This window comes from Antedon bifida, chromosome 9, assembly GCF_963402885.1.
Source record: "Antedon bifida chromosome 9, ecAntBifi1.1, whole genome shotgun sequence".
Classification (NCBI taxonomy): Eukaryota; Metazoa; Echinodermata; class Crinoidea; order Comatulida; family Antedonidae; genus Antedon; species Antedon bifida.
The window spans coordinates 2,149,766-2,164,747 of NC_136234.1; the positions used below are offsets into that span (position 1 = coordinate 2,149,766).

At 33.9% G+C, this 14,982-nt stretch overlaps 3 protein-coding genes across 5 annotated transcripts in view; 2 read left to right on the plus strand and 1 right to left on the minus strand.

Annotated features, from left to right (window-relative positions):
- LOC144851405 (serine/threonine-protein kinase Nek9-like) overlaps positions 1-14,982 on the minus strand; it is a 25,871-nt gene continuing 10,889 nt past the window's right edge. For 2 of the 3 annotated variants that reach the window (XM_078708837.1, XM_078708836.1), the window contains exons 3-22: positions 14,640-14,695; positions 14,135-14,205; positions 13,693-13,798; positions 8,522-8,571; positions 7,611-7,692; positions 7,404-7,514; positions 7,220-7,284; positions 6,951-7,059; positions 5,772-5,909; positions 5,239-5,383; positions 4,595-4,795; positions 4,283-4,329; positions 4,015-4,176; positions 3,786-3,894; positions 3,228-3,389; positions 2,933-3,103; positions 2,289-2,357; positions 1,953-2,119; positions 1,326-1,625; positions 1-1,029 (exon numbers count right to left, since the gene is read on the minus strand). In XM_078708837.1, the coding sequence (XP_078564963.1) occupies positions 922-1,029; positions 1,326-1,625; positions 1,953-2,119; positions 2,289-2,357; positions 2,933-3,103; positions 3,228-3,389; positions 3,786-3,894; positions 4,015-4,176; positions 4,283-4,329; positions 4,595-4,795; positions 5,239-5,383; positions 5,772-5,909; positions 6,951-7,059; positions 7,220-7,284; positions 7,404-7,514; positions 7,611-7,692; positions 8,522-8,571; positions 13,693-13,798; positions 14,135-14,205; positions 14,640-14,695 (2,429 nt within the window). In that variant the 3' untranslated portion in view covers positions 1-921. Of the gene's footprint in view, positions 1,030-1,325; positions 1,626-1,952; positions 2,120-2,288; positions 2,358-2,932; positions 3,104-3,227; positions 3,390-3,785; positions 3,895-4,014; positions 4,177-4,282; positions 4,330-4,594; positions 4,796-5,238; positions 5,384-5,771; positions 5,910-6,950; positions 7,060-7,219; positions 7,285-7,403; positions 7,515-7,610; positions 7,693-8,521; positions 8,572-9,477; positions 9,661-13,692; positions 13,799-14,134; positions 14,206-14,639; positions 14,696-14,982 lie in introns of those variants that run through there. The other variant, XM_078708838.1, reaches the window with a different exon arrangement.
- LOC144852197 (QRFP-like peptide receptor) lies at positions 9,337-10,152 on the plus strand. The gene has a single exon (XM_078709947.1). The coding sequence runs from the start codon at positions 9,337-9,339 to the stop codon at positions 10,123-10,125; it is 789 nt and encodes a 262-aa protein (XP_078566073.1). The 3' UTR covers positions 10,126-10,152.
- On the plus strand, positions 12,476-13,234 carry LOC144852251 (somatostatin receptor type 2-like). Its single transcript, XM_078710029.1, has one exon. The coding sequence runs from the start codon at positions 12,476-12,478 to the stop codon at positions 13,232-13,234; it is 759 nt and encodes a 252-aa protein (XP_078566155.1).

Consider the following 14,982-nt stretch of genomic DNA (forward strand, 5'->3'; position numbering starts at 1 on the left):
TTTGACCACGATATTTATTCAATAACTACATCACTGTACAATACAATAACAATACTGCAAAATATTACTTGTGATCTACAAACTACATTATAAATAATAGCCATCTTAAACTATTGCACTATTTTATAATATTTAAAATACTGTAATTGCACTTTTTTTCAAGGTAAAGATTTGGTTACTTTGCTGTTTCTTAAGTAGTACTTTTATAATCATGATTTAAAATGCCATATCAAATAAAAAAGAAGAAATTAACAAATATTATATAACAGCAGTACACAGCAAGCAAGCATATTTGCAAATCATGGAGGTTATACAGTTGAACCTCTCGTAAGCAGTCACCATCGGGACCGGAAAAAGCGGCCGCTTACAAGAGGTGATAGAGGGCCAAAATCACGTATTATGGCTATGCACAATACTTTTCGGCGTTCTCAACACAACAGGCCTCTGTATTCTCCAGCTAATTGTATTTTATTGTTTATGATCAGGTGGTTTAGTATTATTTATTATTTTCAGACGAAGCGGTCGTGTAGTTTTCTCATCTCATCTAAAAACACAGGAATCTCTTTCACAGAAATATTTTTTAAACCGCTTCAAAATAAAGCTAATATATAAAGCACTAAGTATCAAAATTGTATTTTTGTTTTTGTCAAAAGTCAATACAAATTTTTTCCGGTGGCTGCTTACGGGAGGTAATTTACCATACAAAAAAATCGAATCTAAAGCCGCTTATGGGACGTGGCCGCTTATGGGAGGTACCAAATGCAGTGCAGTGATTAGATAGGCCTTTGAAAGTGTGGCCGTTAAGAGAGGTGGCCGCTTACGCGAGGTGGCCACTCACAGAGGTTTAACTGTACCGCCATGTGCAAATCAAAGCCCATACAGGCTCTATCACTAACAAATACAATGGCAAATATATCAATTTCACATTGTCTTGCTGCCAGATTCTGGAGACAATTTTTCAAGAATTTGTGACACTTTTTCTTCAAGATCAAATATTCGTTCTGACTGCTCGGTTACCGTGTCTTGCATCTAACAAACAGAACAAAAAAAAAAACATCAGAACAAGTTAAACCTCAAAATTCTCATATCTAAAGCTCTGTCTACACTATCATACTTTATGTGACAAAAAAAATGTGCCCATATATAGAAATGATGTCATATCACTATCATATTTGGGCATATCACACTTTTTTGTTGTCAAACTATAGGCCTACAGTATAAACTTTAATTTCAACTGACAGTTAACAAGCTCATTGCATAATCTCATTATCTATTTTAATATTAATTTTAAAATTAAATTACAAACTTTAATAATTTAAACTCACCGACTCATTGTCCATCTGAAGTAGTTTAATTTGATATTTCAAGTTATCAATCTCGTTATCTTTATCCTTTGAAAACTCAGCAATGCTTTTGAAACTTGCTTCAAGGTCACCAAGGTCAAGTTTAGGAACAAACGACGGCTTCTTGAATAAGTTGTCACTAAGAGGGACAGAATTGTTGGACTGGTTGGATACATTGTCAGGGCCAGCAGACATATTGGTCTGGTTTGATCCATCCTTGGAATCCACCTGCACCATTTCATCTTGTGGTTCAATAGGAATAAATTCTGCATCGGCCAATTCCTAAAATCAAAGAAACGGTTATCGCAATGTGCTTCTATTGGACACAGAAATGAAATTTAAATACTATTTTTGGAGTGTATGACTGACAAGGTATTTCTACTGAATATCTGCTGACCTATCCTGTAATATAACAAAGACTTAGTACATAATAATTCTCTTGCATTCTTCATACTTGAACACAGTACCATAATAGTGGTCGAAAATGATGGTTTAATATTATTTTATGTTGCAGATACAAGCTCTACCACAAACAACAGTTTAATGGTGTTTCAAAATCAACAACATTGATTAGGTAAAGAGGGCATAGGTCATTGGTAGGATACCTACAGCTTTGAGCCAAGGTGGCATAGTGCTTCCATCTTCATCGCCGTTCACTGTTTCTTTACGTACATCATTCTCTTCCGTCTGACTTTGTTTATGTTCTTGGTCCTCCTCTTCTCCATCCATGCTAGTAAACACATTGTTATCTATGTCTTCTTCAGACATCAATGATACTAAAACAAATTTAAAAAAAAAGATTATTCAAACTTTTTTTTTTAATCGAACATGGTATGATAATTCTATATTAAATATGTTTATTCAATTGAAAATTACACAAAAATGAATTAAAATAGTAACTAAAACAATTGTTTCAGAAGCACAATAAAAACGTAAAAAACTAACTTTTACTTGCTACAGATCCCAGACTGGATGATCTGTGAGACTGTAGTGTTTTGGAGTTCAACACTTTTTCTGAAATTAAAGAAATCATTATTAATGACGATGACCTACGACCTCTGTATATTGGGTTTTGTTGGGCATTGTTAGATCTAGAACCCACCATTGAAACTATGTCTTAGAATAGAGTGAGGGATCTTGTTCAAATGTCCCTGCACGCACACAATGGATTGATTTACCAAGGGTCAAGATAAGACAAGTACCCACTTCTAATTTTGATTTTTTATTTATTTTGTATTTGTTATTTCATTTTATTTTGTTTGCTTTTCTGTTATTTCAACTATAATATTTTAATTATTGTTTTTTATAAATACCATTATATGTATTACCATTATTGAATAAATGTTATTGAACTTGAAAAACAGAACTAGTTCCTACTTTTTTAAATTTTATTTCATCAAAACCAACAGCAACGAAAGTTGCCACTTAAAGGTATGAAACAGAAAACAGACACAAAAAATACTCTATTTATGAAGCAAACTTAAATAAATATACTGTAGGTCATTGTAAATAAAAAACTCCTGACTTTCTTTTAAGCATTAAAAACAAAAGCCAACTGGTTATGCTATGACTCAGACTAAACTACTTACCCACTATCATTATAGTGTGCCAGTGCTGGCAACACAAATCTGGTGCAACATTCAAAGTACCAAAAATCGGCCGAGGTGACGGGATTGAATTGTTTCTTTGTGTTGCTGTGCCATCAATGTTTACGCCCAAACGACCGCTATTAGCATTACCAAATGAATAAATATGATTATCTGTAACAAACAAAGAATATATATCAATTTAAAAAACAAATAGAATTAAGTAAAATGGCAAATTTTACAATTTACGTTTGACGATAGCTATAAATATAATGACAACTGAAAAATGATTTATTACCAGATGTTGAAACCACTGTAAATTCATTTCCGCAACTGACTCTAGCAACCATTTTACCGCCGAGTCTACGGGATATTTCACAGATAGTTGACCTTTTCTTGAAATCCCCAACTCCTAACTGTCCATACTTGTTACTGCCAAAGGTTAAAAGGCGTCCAAATTCTACAAGAAATTGTTATAGATAAAAAGTATCTCCAAAAAGGACAAACACAGGACAGGACTACAGACGGTATAGGGAATTAATTTGCATACTTATTGATAAATTATAGAGGGAGCTATGATACAGGCACTAACATAAATAGTTATATACATTGGCTGTATCTGTCTGAATAACGCTAGGAAAACTTAAGTTGTGGGTGGGTCTTGTTTATTAGGGGAATGTAAGCTATCTTGTAGGACTTTCAAAACGCAGTGACATATCCATTGATTTTGAAATAGGGGGTTCTGGTATTATCCTTCTACAGGTAACACATAATAAAGGAAACTTTGGAATGTAAGCAAAAGAATGCTACAATATTGCTACTACTAATCTATGATTTTAAAACGTTGCGTACTGACCATCAATTACAGCAGAATGTGTTTCACCAGCAGACACTTGTATCACATGGTATCTGGTCAAAGGTTTAACAATGCTAGCAAAATATTGGCATGGAATATCATAACACTCCTATAACAATAAAATAATCATCATCAGACAAAACTTTTTTTTTGGAAATGTTGTTGTACCATTTTTAGTACTTTTCAATCGATTTGATGAACAAAAACGAAAATTCTTTCCTATGCATACCTTTACTTGTCGTTTCCTCAAACCAGCAGTAACCGTGTTGAATCCAAGCTTGTTGTGTTCATTACTGCCACAAGCCAGTACACGTCCATTAATTGTCAGAAAAAATGTACCATCTGACCCAGCACAGACTGACTTAATCATACGATGGCCTCGAATTGGTACCTGTGAATAAACAGCCATCAATGTTGAGAAAAAAAACCGAAAAAACAAGAATACTGTAATAATTTTGTATACTGTAATTTAAAATGTATTAATAAATTAAACCTACTTTTTGCGGACTTGAATAGTCATCTTCATTTCCAAGACCAAGGCGACCTGAAACATCAGGATATAAGCAACAGGTCAAAAAATAAGGTAAGAGCCTTACATAATCCTAATTTTGTTAAATACTGTATACAGAATGTTTAAAATCAGGTTTCAATTGAAGCTCTAACTATATTATTGATTGTTTTCATACTTTATTTTAGAGGTTAACCCTTCCATTTATGCCAGTTGATAATGATAACTAGGACTTTCTTAAATCACTATAAAAACCCCAATAAAACAGGAGGTTTCATTCTAGGCCTAGACTGTCACTTACCAAATTCGCCACACCCCCATGAAAAAACTTCTCCGCTTTTAGTCAAAGCTACAACGTGGTTGTGACCACATGATATCTGTTGCACTGGGTTGCCTTGAAAGAAGTTGACAAGGACTGGATAAGAGACGTCATCTCCATGTTGATTGTCACAACCTATGCAGCCATAGTAATCCAGACCAAAAGTGTAAACATCACCATCGTCTATACACAATTTACAAAGTGTGAAACAAAAAACAAACTTTAATATGCGCATTGTGTATAAACGATGACAGGTTTTGTACGCACAGATCGCGTATATCACTTTTATTTCAGTCCTATTTTAGTGTAATTTTTTCGTTTGGAATTCTGATTCTAATAATAAAGCGATCAATCCATATCAATGATATGTACATTGTGATATCACAATACATTTCAGTTTGATTTGAGACGTCTTACTTAATTGGCAAGCAAAACAAAATTGTAGAATTGTAGATTGTGCCAAGCATGTCTAGTTTTTGAAAGCTATTTATATAGAATTAATAGTAGTGAATTAAAATCATTATATTGGTTTAAAATTAAAGTTAAATCATGTCACACAGACTGTATTTTGATTGTGAATAGTAAGTAAACAAATATCCTAACACTATGAATGACCTGTATCTGACCTGTTACACATGCCGTGAACTCTTCTCCGCAGGAGACGCTTGCAACAGCCATGCCGTGAAATGCTTCTACCTTCTTGGGTGCTTTGTAGGCCGCTTTATCACCGTGACCTAACAGCGCCATCGATTGTTGACCTCCTTGTGTGTTCTTTAAACATTAAAATTAATTTTTTATTGATTTAATCACAGGAAACTAATTTTTTAAGAGGGTGTACTTTAAATATATCGGGCTACAAGTAATTAGAAAGATGTTGAATTTTAGAACATACAGATAATGCATTTCAGAACATACAGATAATGCATTTCAGAACATACAGATAATGCATTTCAGAACATACAGATAATGCATTTCAGAACATACAGATAATGCATTTCAGAACATACAGATAATGCATTTCAGAACATACAGATAATGCATTTCAGAACATACAGATAATGCATTTCAGAACATACAGATAATGCATTTCAGAACATACAGATAATGCATTTCAGAACATACAGATAATGCATTTCAAGATACTAATGTGTTTTCTCACCATCCAAGTGTACAGTTCCTTTTCAACTGTAACAACAGCAAAATGATAGTGGCCACAAGCTACCTGTAAAGCACTATTACCAGCCTTAAAGAGGTCAAGTTTATGAGGGGTAATTCTTCCACCTCCCCAATAATACACCTGTAAGAAATAGAGCATAGATAGAATTTCATGTTGACTGTGATGCGGCACCATCTGACCTAATAGTATTAGCATAGCTTGACAATGGTACTATTCTAAAATTAGCGCATTTGAAGATATGGAAATCATTACTGTATGCCAAATAAACACTTTCACCTATAGATAAAGCATGGTTTCAGGACTTGCGCTAGATCCCTGTATGATTATAGTTTATATGTTTGTTTCTTTTTTTCTTTATTTCCATTCACAAAAACATACATAAACTAGAGGGTACTCCGAGAGTACAAACCTCCGCCTACTGTAAAATTCCCCTACATAAAATGCCCTCTGAATATTTTTTTTTTACATTTTTTTTTATTAGTTCTAAGTGTAAATAGGCTAACTGCACACTACAAAGTTGTGGATGACAGTGTGGTGTAATGATTATGTATCCAGCCTCTCACAGTTGAGATCGCTGGTTCAAGTCCCACTGAGGTTTTTTTTATATTTCTTTTTTTTGTTTTTGTTTTTTTTGGACATTGATCTTTGACACTGACCCTTCAAAATTTAACCACAATTATATGATGTGTCATTGATCATTGTGGCTAAGTTGAGAATTGGATAAAAACTGTGGTCTCTTGGCAGTAAAATAGTTGTTTGTTAGTTGTGACCTTGACCTATGACCTTTTCCCCTCTCAATCGAACTCGTCCAAGCTTTTGGGGCATAGATCATTGTGGTCAAATTTAGTGAGAATCGGATAACAACTGTGGCCTCCAGGCTGTTCACAGACACACACACACACACAAACATACAGGGGTGAAAACATAACCTCCTTGGCGGAGGTAATAATCATTACAAAACAAAAGAATGAAAAGGAGGAATCTCTGAAGCACAGCTTATAAGTAGAAACCCCCTGTTACAAAACAGTATATAAATATATATAAATAGAAATATGAAAAAGGGCACAAGGGCATAGGGAAAAAAAATTAACTTTTTAGAAAATGCAAACAACCATTATTGTATGATCTTCTATATGAACTATACGGGTATATTAAACCAACCTCACTAATCTTTGAAGTAACAATGGGCGTGGCTTCAGTTGCTGAGCAACTTGAAAGTCTAGCCTGGCGTGCTGACGAGTTCAACTGCCAAACTTTATCCTCCATTTCTCTGGAATATAATAACAAATATTTTTCATTAAGAGTTTTATGTTGACATTGCTAAAATTTATTTAAATAAAAATTTTAACAAAATGGCATGCCATGTAATACTGTACTGTATAATAATAATAATAATTAATAAATGCAGAATAGAACAAAATTAATCTTACTTTCCAAGTGTCCTTAGAATTGGGAGAGACAATATCTGCTCTGCAGTTGGTCTCTTTTCTGGTTCCTAAATTTAAACAAGAAAAAATGAGTAACAAAAGAAATCGTACGTTGAATACGCACTACGTCCAGTCAAAACAACTTAATTAGTTTGTTATTCACTAATATAATTATGAAATTTGATACCTTTTCTAGGAGTTGACAAACCAAGCCTTTCATTGCTTCAGAAAATACTTTGCTTATCTCATCAATATTTATGTCATTTTTCACAATTCCCCACACCAACTTTAAAGCGTTCTAAAAATAAATATAAGAAAGTAATAGTATAAAGCAAAAAAGATAAGATGCATCTTCCAGTTTGTTCAATTTCATAAAATGTTTTAAATCACTTACGCTGGCGTCAAAAGTCTTTTTCAGAGTCAGTAATTCATATAAGACGCATCCCACGGCCCATATATCACTCTTTGCGTTGTACCTAAACAATAACAAATTTTAAACAATTCTAGAGTAAACTTTGACATACATGCTAAAAATGAATATTATTTAACTAGAATATTTCTGTAAAAGGTTAATTTGAAATACAGGAATCAACATTTTTCTCTTTTATATTGTTATCTTTATTTTCTATGTACATTGTATCATATATGCAAATGACATTACGAAATGAAATTATTTTTGGTGTTTTTCCCGTCCTTTAATCAGCTAACTTTTGGCTTTGTTTTGCCAGTCAAAATGTTCATTTGTTTTTTAATGTATCGTTTCCGTCTTACAACCAACAATAAAATAACAAAGTAAACACAAGCACTCTAAACTAAGTTTTGCTATGAGACTTCGGAAGTGATGCGATGAATGGACAAGCAGATGAGAAACTAAAACTAGACTTTCTAAATGTTTCGTTATAAAGTAGCCCCTGGGAACTTTTTGTTATAAAGTAGCCCCTGGCAACTTTTTGTTATAAAGTAGCCCCTGGGAACTTTTTGTTATAAAGTAGCCTCTGGGAACTTTTTGTTCTAAAGTAGCCCCTGGGAACTTTTTGTTATAAAGTAGCCTCTGGGAACTTTTTGTTATAAAGTAGCCTCTGGGAACTTTTTGTTATAAAGTAGCCTCTGGAAACTTTTTGTTATAAAGTAGCCCCTGGGAACTTTTTGTTATAAAGTAGCCTCTGGGAACTTTTTGTTATAAAGTAGCCTCTGGGAACTTTTTGTTATAAAGTAGCCTCTGGGAACTTTTCGTTATAAAGTAGCCCCTGGGAACTTTTTGTTATAAAGTAGCCCCTGGGAACTGTTTGTTTACTTTACACTTACTGTTGTCCTTTGCAAAGTTCAGGTGACATATAATAAGGAGTTCCAACCACCTGCAACAAGGCAAAATAAATAAAAAATTTAAAAAAAAACTTTCAAATATTGATTATGCCTCTTGCTACACTGAGCTAAAAGAAACCATGTCTGGGAATAATTGCAAACTTGGTAAACTAAAATTTCTACAGTATTATTATTTATAAAAATCAATTTTAATATTCTTCTGAGCTGTAGCTTGGTGGTTAACATGCTTGTCTTCTAACCCGAAGGTCCAGAGTTCAATCCTGACCTAGTGTCAGACTCTTTCAACTCCACTCTATAGTCTCAACTGAGACTTTTTTTTTTTTTTATTCAATTTTAGGCAAATTGCCAAGGATAACCACAAGTGAACTCAATCACTGTCCTTCTCTCAAAGTTGGCTCTCCTGTTTACACGACAAACATATACACAAGATGCCCTACATAAACAAAGACTTATTACAAGTCTTTGGGAGTGGAGTTGTAAATTGTCATGAGAAAAAATCCTGACATATGACAGGACTTGAACCCAGGACCTTTAGATTGGTAGCCAAGCATAACTACCAAGCCACAACTCCACTCCACTTGACTTGATCAATTATAGGTTTCAAAGGTTTCTTGCTGTTAGTTGGACATTTGTCTTTTTTTTCTTCAGAGAGACATTATATTTCAATTATATTAATTATGTATGTCAGTCCTTTGTTGTTGTATAAAAACAGGGATCTTTTAATTAAAACTGAAAGTAATTTGAAACAAGTCTTGTTTTTAGTTTTATCATTTTGTCATGTTTGCATGAATTGAGCGATGGCATCTACTAGACCATTGTACGGTATTGTTGGTTGTTTTGGCTGTTTAACAAACACTTTTGCATTGTATATTTTATTTCATTTGGCAAACAGGTTTAAAACGACCAATCTTCTGATTATAAACCAGTCTATCATCGACCTTTTATCATCGTTGTTGACCCTCTGTCAATTTCTTGACCCGAATATAACAACTCGACTGCCAGAATCTGAATTCGCAGCTGATTTTGTCTGCAAGTTTTGGTCAAGCAAATATTTGCTCTGGTCAAGCGTTCATACATCAACCTGCAATCTTGTGGTCCTTACTGTTGATCGCTATTTTGCTGTCATCTATCCGGTAAAATACAATGTCATGAAGGAAAAAGTTAGCACGAAATTAGTTGTTTTACTAATTCCTTGGATAAGCGGATTTGGATTTACACTCACTTGGCTAGCATCTCACGTGGTTAAAGATGGAGAGTGCATTTTAAGTTGGCAAAACTATACATTTGAGGTGACTATTGGCATAATGGATTTATTTTACATCCTCGTAATACCAATTACCATAATGATATTTGTTTATGTCAAGATATTCCGCGCACTTCGCAGCGAGGTTGGAGATGGGTTATCCAGCATAAGAAGTACGATATCACCAAGACGTTTAAACATAATAAAGACATTGGTGATGGTTAGTGTGACGTACATTATCTGCTGGACACCAAACCAATTGGCATATGTCCTTATTTCAATAGATAACACAATTATCGTTTACAAAGGAGCATCAGATTACTATCATCATAGCAATGACTAACAGTGGCATAAACCCCATTATCTACACTTTCAAGTATATTGATTTTTTAACAGGAGTGCGTAAGACATTGCCATTTTTATTCAAAATGTTTTCTTAATATCAGCATCTTCCTCAAAACCCCTTCCCCCACCACATTTATTTCCATTACATTGATACTGCATGTTGGAACAGCTGTCATCCATCATATCTTATGCATACATTATGATGAGATGGTGGAATTGTGTAACTAGTTGTAACTTGAGTCTATATGTATTTATGAACATAAATGTACAGTAAGATCAGGAGTGAAAGTAAATAACTAATTAAATTTCAGCATGTTAAATAATGATGAAACTAACACTCATGACTGGTATCGCTACATAACTTTGTAGGAAGAAATTAACTAGATCACTCCTGAATTCTGTCAGGTGAAACTGGTACCGCTCCATAACTTTGTAGGAAGAAACTAACTTGATCACTCCTGAATTCTGTAAGCTGCAACGGGTATCGCTCCATAACTTTGTAGGAAGAAACTAACTTGATCACTCCTGAATTCTGTAAGCTGCAACGGGTATCGCTCCATAACTTTGTAGGAAGAAACTAACTTGATCACTCCTGAATTCTGTAAGCTGCAACAGGTATCGCTCCATAACTTTGTAGGAAGAAACTAACTTGATCACTCCTGAATTCTGTAAGCTGCAACGGGTATCGCTCCATAACTTTGTAGGAAGAAACTAACTTGATCACTCCTGAATTCTGTAAGCTGCAACAGGTATCGCTCCATAACTTTGTAGGAAGAAACTAACTTGATCACTCCTGAATTCTGTAAGCTGCAACGGGTATCGCTACATAACTTTGTAGGAAGAAACTAACTTGATCATTCCTGAATTCTGTAAGCAGAAACTGGTATCGTTCCATAACTTTGTAGGAAGAAACTAACTTGATCACTCCTGAATTCTGTAAGCAGAAACTAGTATCGCTACATAACTTTGTAGGAAGAAATTAACTTGATCACTCCTGAATTCTGTAAGCAGAAACTAGTATCGCTACATAACTTTGTAGGAAGAAACAAACTTGATCACTCCTGAATTCTGTAAGCAGAAACTAGTATCGCTACATAACTTTGTAGGAAGAAACTAACTTGATCACTCCTGAATTCTGTAAGCAGAAACTGGTATCGCTCCATAACTTTGTAGGAAGAAACTAACTTGATCACTCCTGAATTCTGTAAGCAGAAACTAGTATCGCTACATAACTTTGTAGGAAGAAACTAAATTGATCACTCCTGAATTCTGTAAGCAGAAACTAGTATCGCTACATAACTTTGTAGGAAGAAACTAACTTGATCACTCCTGAATTCTGTAAGCAGAAACTGGTATCGTTCCATAACTTTGTAGGAAGAAACTAACTTGATCGCTCCTGAATTCTGTAAGCAGAAACTGGTATCGCTCCATAACTTTGTAGGAAGAAACAAACTTAATCACTCCTGAATTCTGTAAACAGAAACTGGTATCGCTACATAACTTTGTAGGAAGAAACTAACTTGATCATTCCTGAATTCTGTAAGCAGAAACTGGTATCGTTCCATAACTTTGTAGGAAGAAACTAACTTGATCACTCCTGAATTCTGTAAGCAGAAACTAGTATCGCTACATAACTTTGTAGGAAGAAACTAACTTGATCACTCCTGAATTCTGTAAGCAGAAACTGGTATCGTTCCATAACTTTGTAGGAAGAAACTAACTTGATCGCTCCTGAATTCTGTAAGCAGAAACTGGTATCGCTCCATAACTTTGTAGGAAGAAACAAACTTAATCACTCCTGAATTCTGTAAGCAGAAACTGGTATCGCTACATAACTTTGTAGGAAGAAACTAACTTGATCATTCCTGAATTCTGTAAGCAGAAACTGGTATCGTTCCATAACTTTGTAGGAAGAAACTATCTTGATCACTCCTGAATTCTGTAAGCAGAAACTAGTATCGCTACATAACTTTGTAGGAAGAAATTAACTTGATCACTCCTGAATTCTGTAAGCAGAAACTAGTATCGCTACATAACTTTGTAGGAAGAAACTAACTTGATCACTCCTGAATTCTGTAAGCAGAAACTAGTATCGCTACATAACTTTGTAGGAAAAAACTAACTTGATCACTCCTGAACTTTGACAGTGACAATATTGAAAAATGGCAATTAGAATTTTTTACTGTATTGTCGGTCCTTTTGGCTGTTTGATAAATGGATTTGCAATTTTTATTATACTACATTTAAAGAACTGGAAGAGTTCAACGAACCTCCTGATTCTTCATCAATCCATAATAGATTTAGTGACATCTTTTCTCTCACTTTGTCTTTTTCTCGATCCTAACATAATGACTCATCTTCCGAATTCAGAGTCTGGAGCTGACCTAATCTGCAAAATTTGGTCGAGCAAATACCTTTTCTGGTCTAGCATATATGCATCAACTGGTAATTTAGTTGTACTTACAATTGATCGCTATTTTTCTGTAATTCATCCAGTAAAATATGGCATCCTCAAAGAAAAAGCAAGGAAGAAATTATTGCTAGTTTTGTTAATTCCATGGATTTGTGGCTTTGTAATAAAACTCTTCTGGCTCTCATCACATACAGTTAAAGATGGAAAGTGCACCCTCACATGGCCGAGTAATGGAGTCAAGGAGGCGACCGGTATTCTTGCGTTTGTTTACATCCTGCTGATACCAATCACAACCATGATTTTTGTTTATGTCAAGATTTTCCGATTTCTTCGAAGACCAGTTGGTGAAGATTTATCCTCTGCATTAAGTGACAAACAAATAAGTATAATAAAAACACTGGTTATCGTTAGTGTAATATACGCTATTTGTTGGATACCAGATATAATTGCTTTTATGATCAGTACACTCAGTGGAAAAATACATGCTACTGGAAAAGCTATCTACATCACTACTTTCATAACACTGATCAACATGTGTGTAAATCCTATAATATACACGTTCCAATATAACGATTTCAAGGAAGGGGTACAAAGATATTTCCCACGCTTGTTTAACATTATTACTCCGATGCTAATACGGTCACGCTCTGTTGATTTTACTCAGGAAAGCGGGGACACCAGTACCAAACTATAGAATACCGTATACAATTATTCTATTAAGACTATTAATTCAGTCTGTACAGATATCTACTGTATAAAGTTTCAAGCACAGTAAAAAAAACAGACAAAAAATATTACAATGATGTGCATTTTTATAAATTTTTTCATCTAATAGAAAAGAAATAAAAGTTACATAATAATACACGTATGTAAATAGTTATAAAGTTGTTAACCTTAAAATATTTCAATAACTTGCAACAATTTGCTTTTTTACGGTTTGCTCTGCAATAAATAAATGTTCAATTTTGTATTTAATCTATTTTGTGTAGATAGATAATTGTACAAAAGAACAAAGATCAAATTATTTTTATCCAATGCAGGTATTTATTGAGAACACTTTTATTTAAATAAATACTACTTTTGCAAAAAAGCTGCTGAGAGGCTTTCTTTCAATTGGGGTGAAAAAATTAGGTTTAAAAATGGTATACTTACAGATTCAGCCATTTCATTTTCAGTTTCAAGCAGTTTGGAAATTCCAAAATCTCCAAGTTTTATCAGGCCTGATTTGGTTAGAAATATGTTCAAAGTCTTGATATCTCTTTATAAAATCAGAACAAATTAAAAATGAGTATGGTGGTTAAACTTTTACTTACAACCACCTAAGTTGCTTTAAGGAAAAATTGATAGTATTACTAATCATTATATCAGTACATCATATCAGCAGCAATTAAATGATGATTTGTTTGAATTGAAACTAGATTCGTTTTTAACAAGGCCAAATGGCTGCAGTCGCGTACTCAAGTGTTTACCGACCGACCAACCGACATAGTGAGCTGTAGAGTCACACGCGACTAAAAACCTTATATTAATGAAATTATAATAAAATAATAAAAAAAATAGTTTTTGAAAAGTAACATTTTTATATCATAAATACCTATGCAAAATGCCATATTCATGAATGTGGCTCAAGGCTGAGGCTAGTTGAAAGAAGTACCATATAACAACCTGAAAAAACAAGTGAACAAGCGAAATATAGCAATAAAATACCAAGGTGTATAGTATGTAATCTAAAGTACAGAAGTACCGTAACATTTCCATGGCGGCTTTGTAGCTAAGATTTATGCTTGCTTGTTACTTTTATTTCATTTCCGAGGTTGTGGGATTTACTCCCAATTGAAGTGACTGATTTGTGCCTTTTTGGTTCCTCTAAGTTTTTCCCTGCCTTATTTAATGTCATTTGTTCTTAACTTGTTGTTTTTGTCTGCACCAGAAGGAGAGTACTCACATAGTGACTTCGTCACTTTTCTACAATCCGCCAGACTGGTGTCAGTTTTTTTTTAGTGTTTGTATTTTTGATTGTATTATATGTTTTCTGGAAAATAAATGAATTGAAATAATAAAATAAAAATAAAAAATCAAAATACTAATGTTTTACTAACTTCCTCTGCAAAAAGTTGGCCATTTTGGTTGTTGATTTTTTCATAAAGTGTTCCACCTAAAAAGAAAATGTAAAGTATAATTATTAATAGCATTATTAGTACATTCTTTTATACCATCAATTTTATATTCAACATTCTTGTCTACATATATTAAGACAGTTAGTTTATTAAGATTTGGCTCTAAATTTGTTGCCAAAAGCAGTCTGCCACTGCCAAAATCGGTGCGGGTTTTTCTTCTTCTAAATGGCCCCCTAGACAGATTTTGGCAGCCAAAACTGGTCCGCCGGAACAATTTTCGTTTGGACCGATTTTGGTGTGACATTCCCACTACTGTAGGATGCAA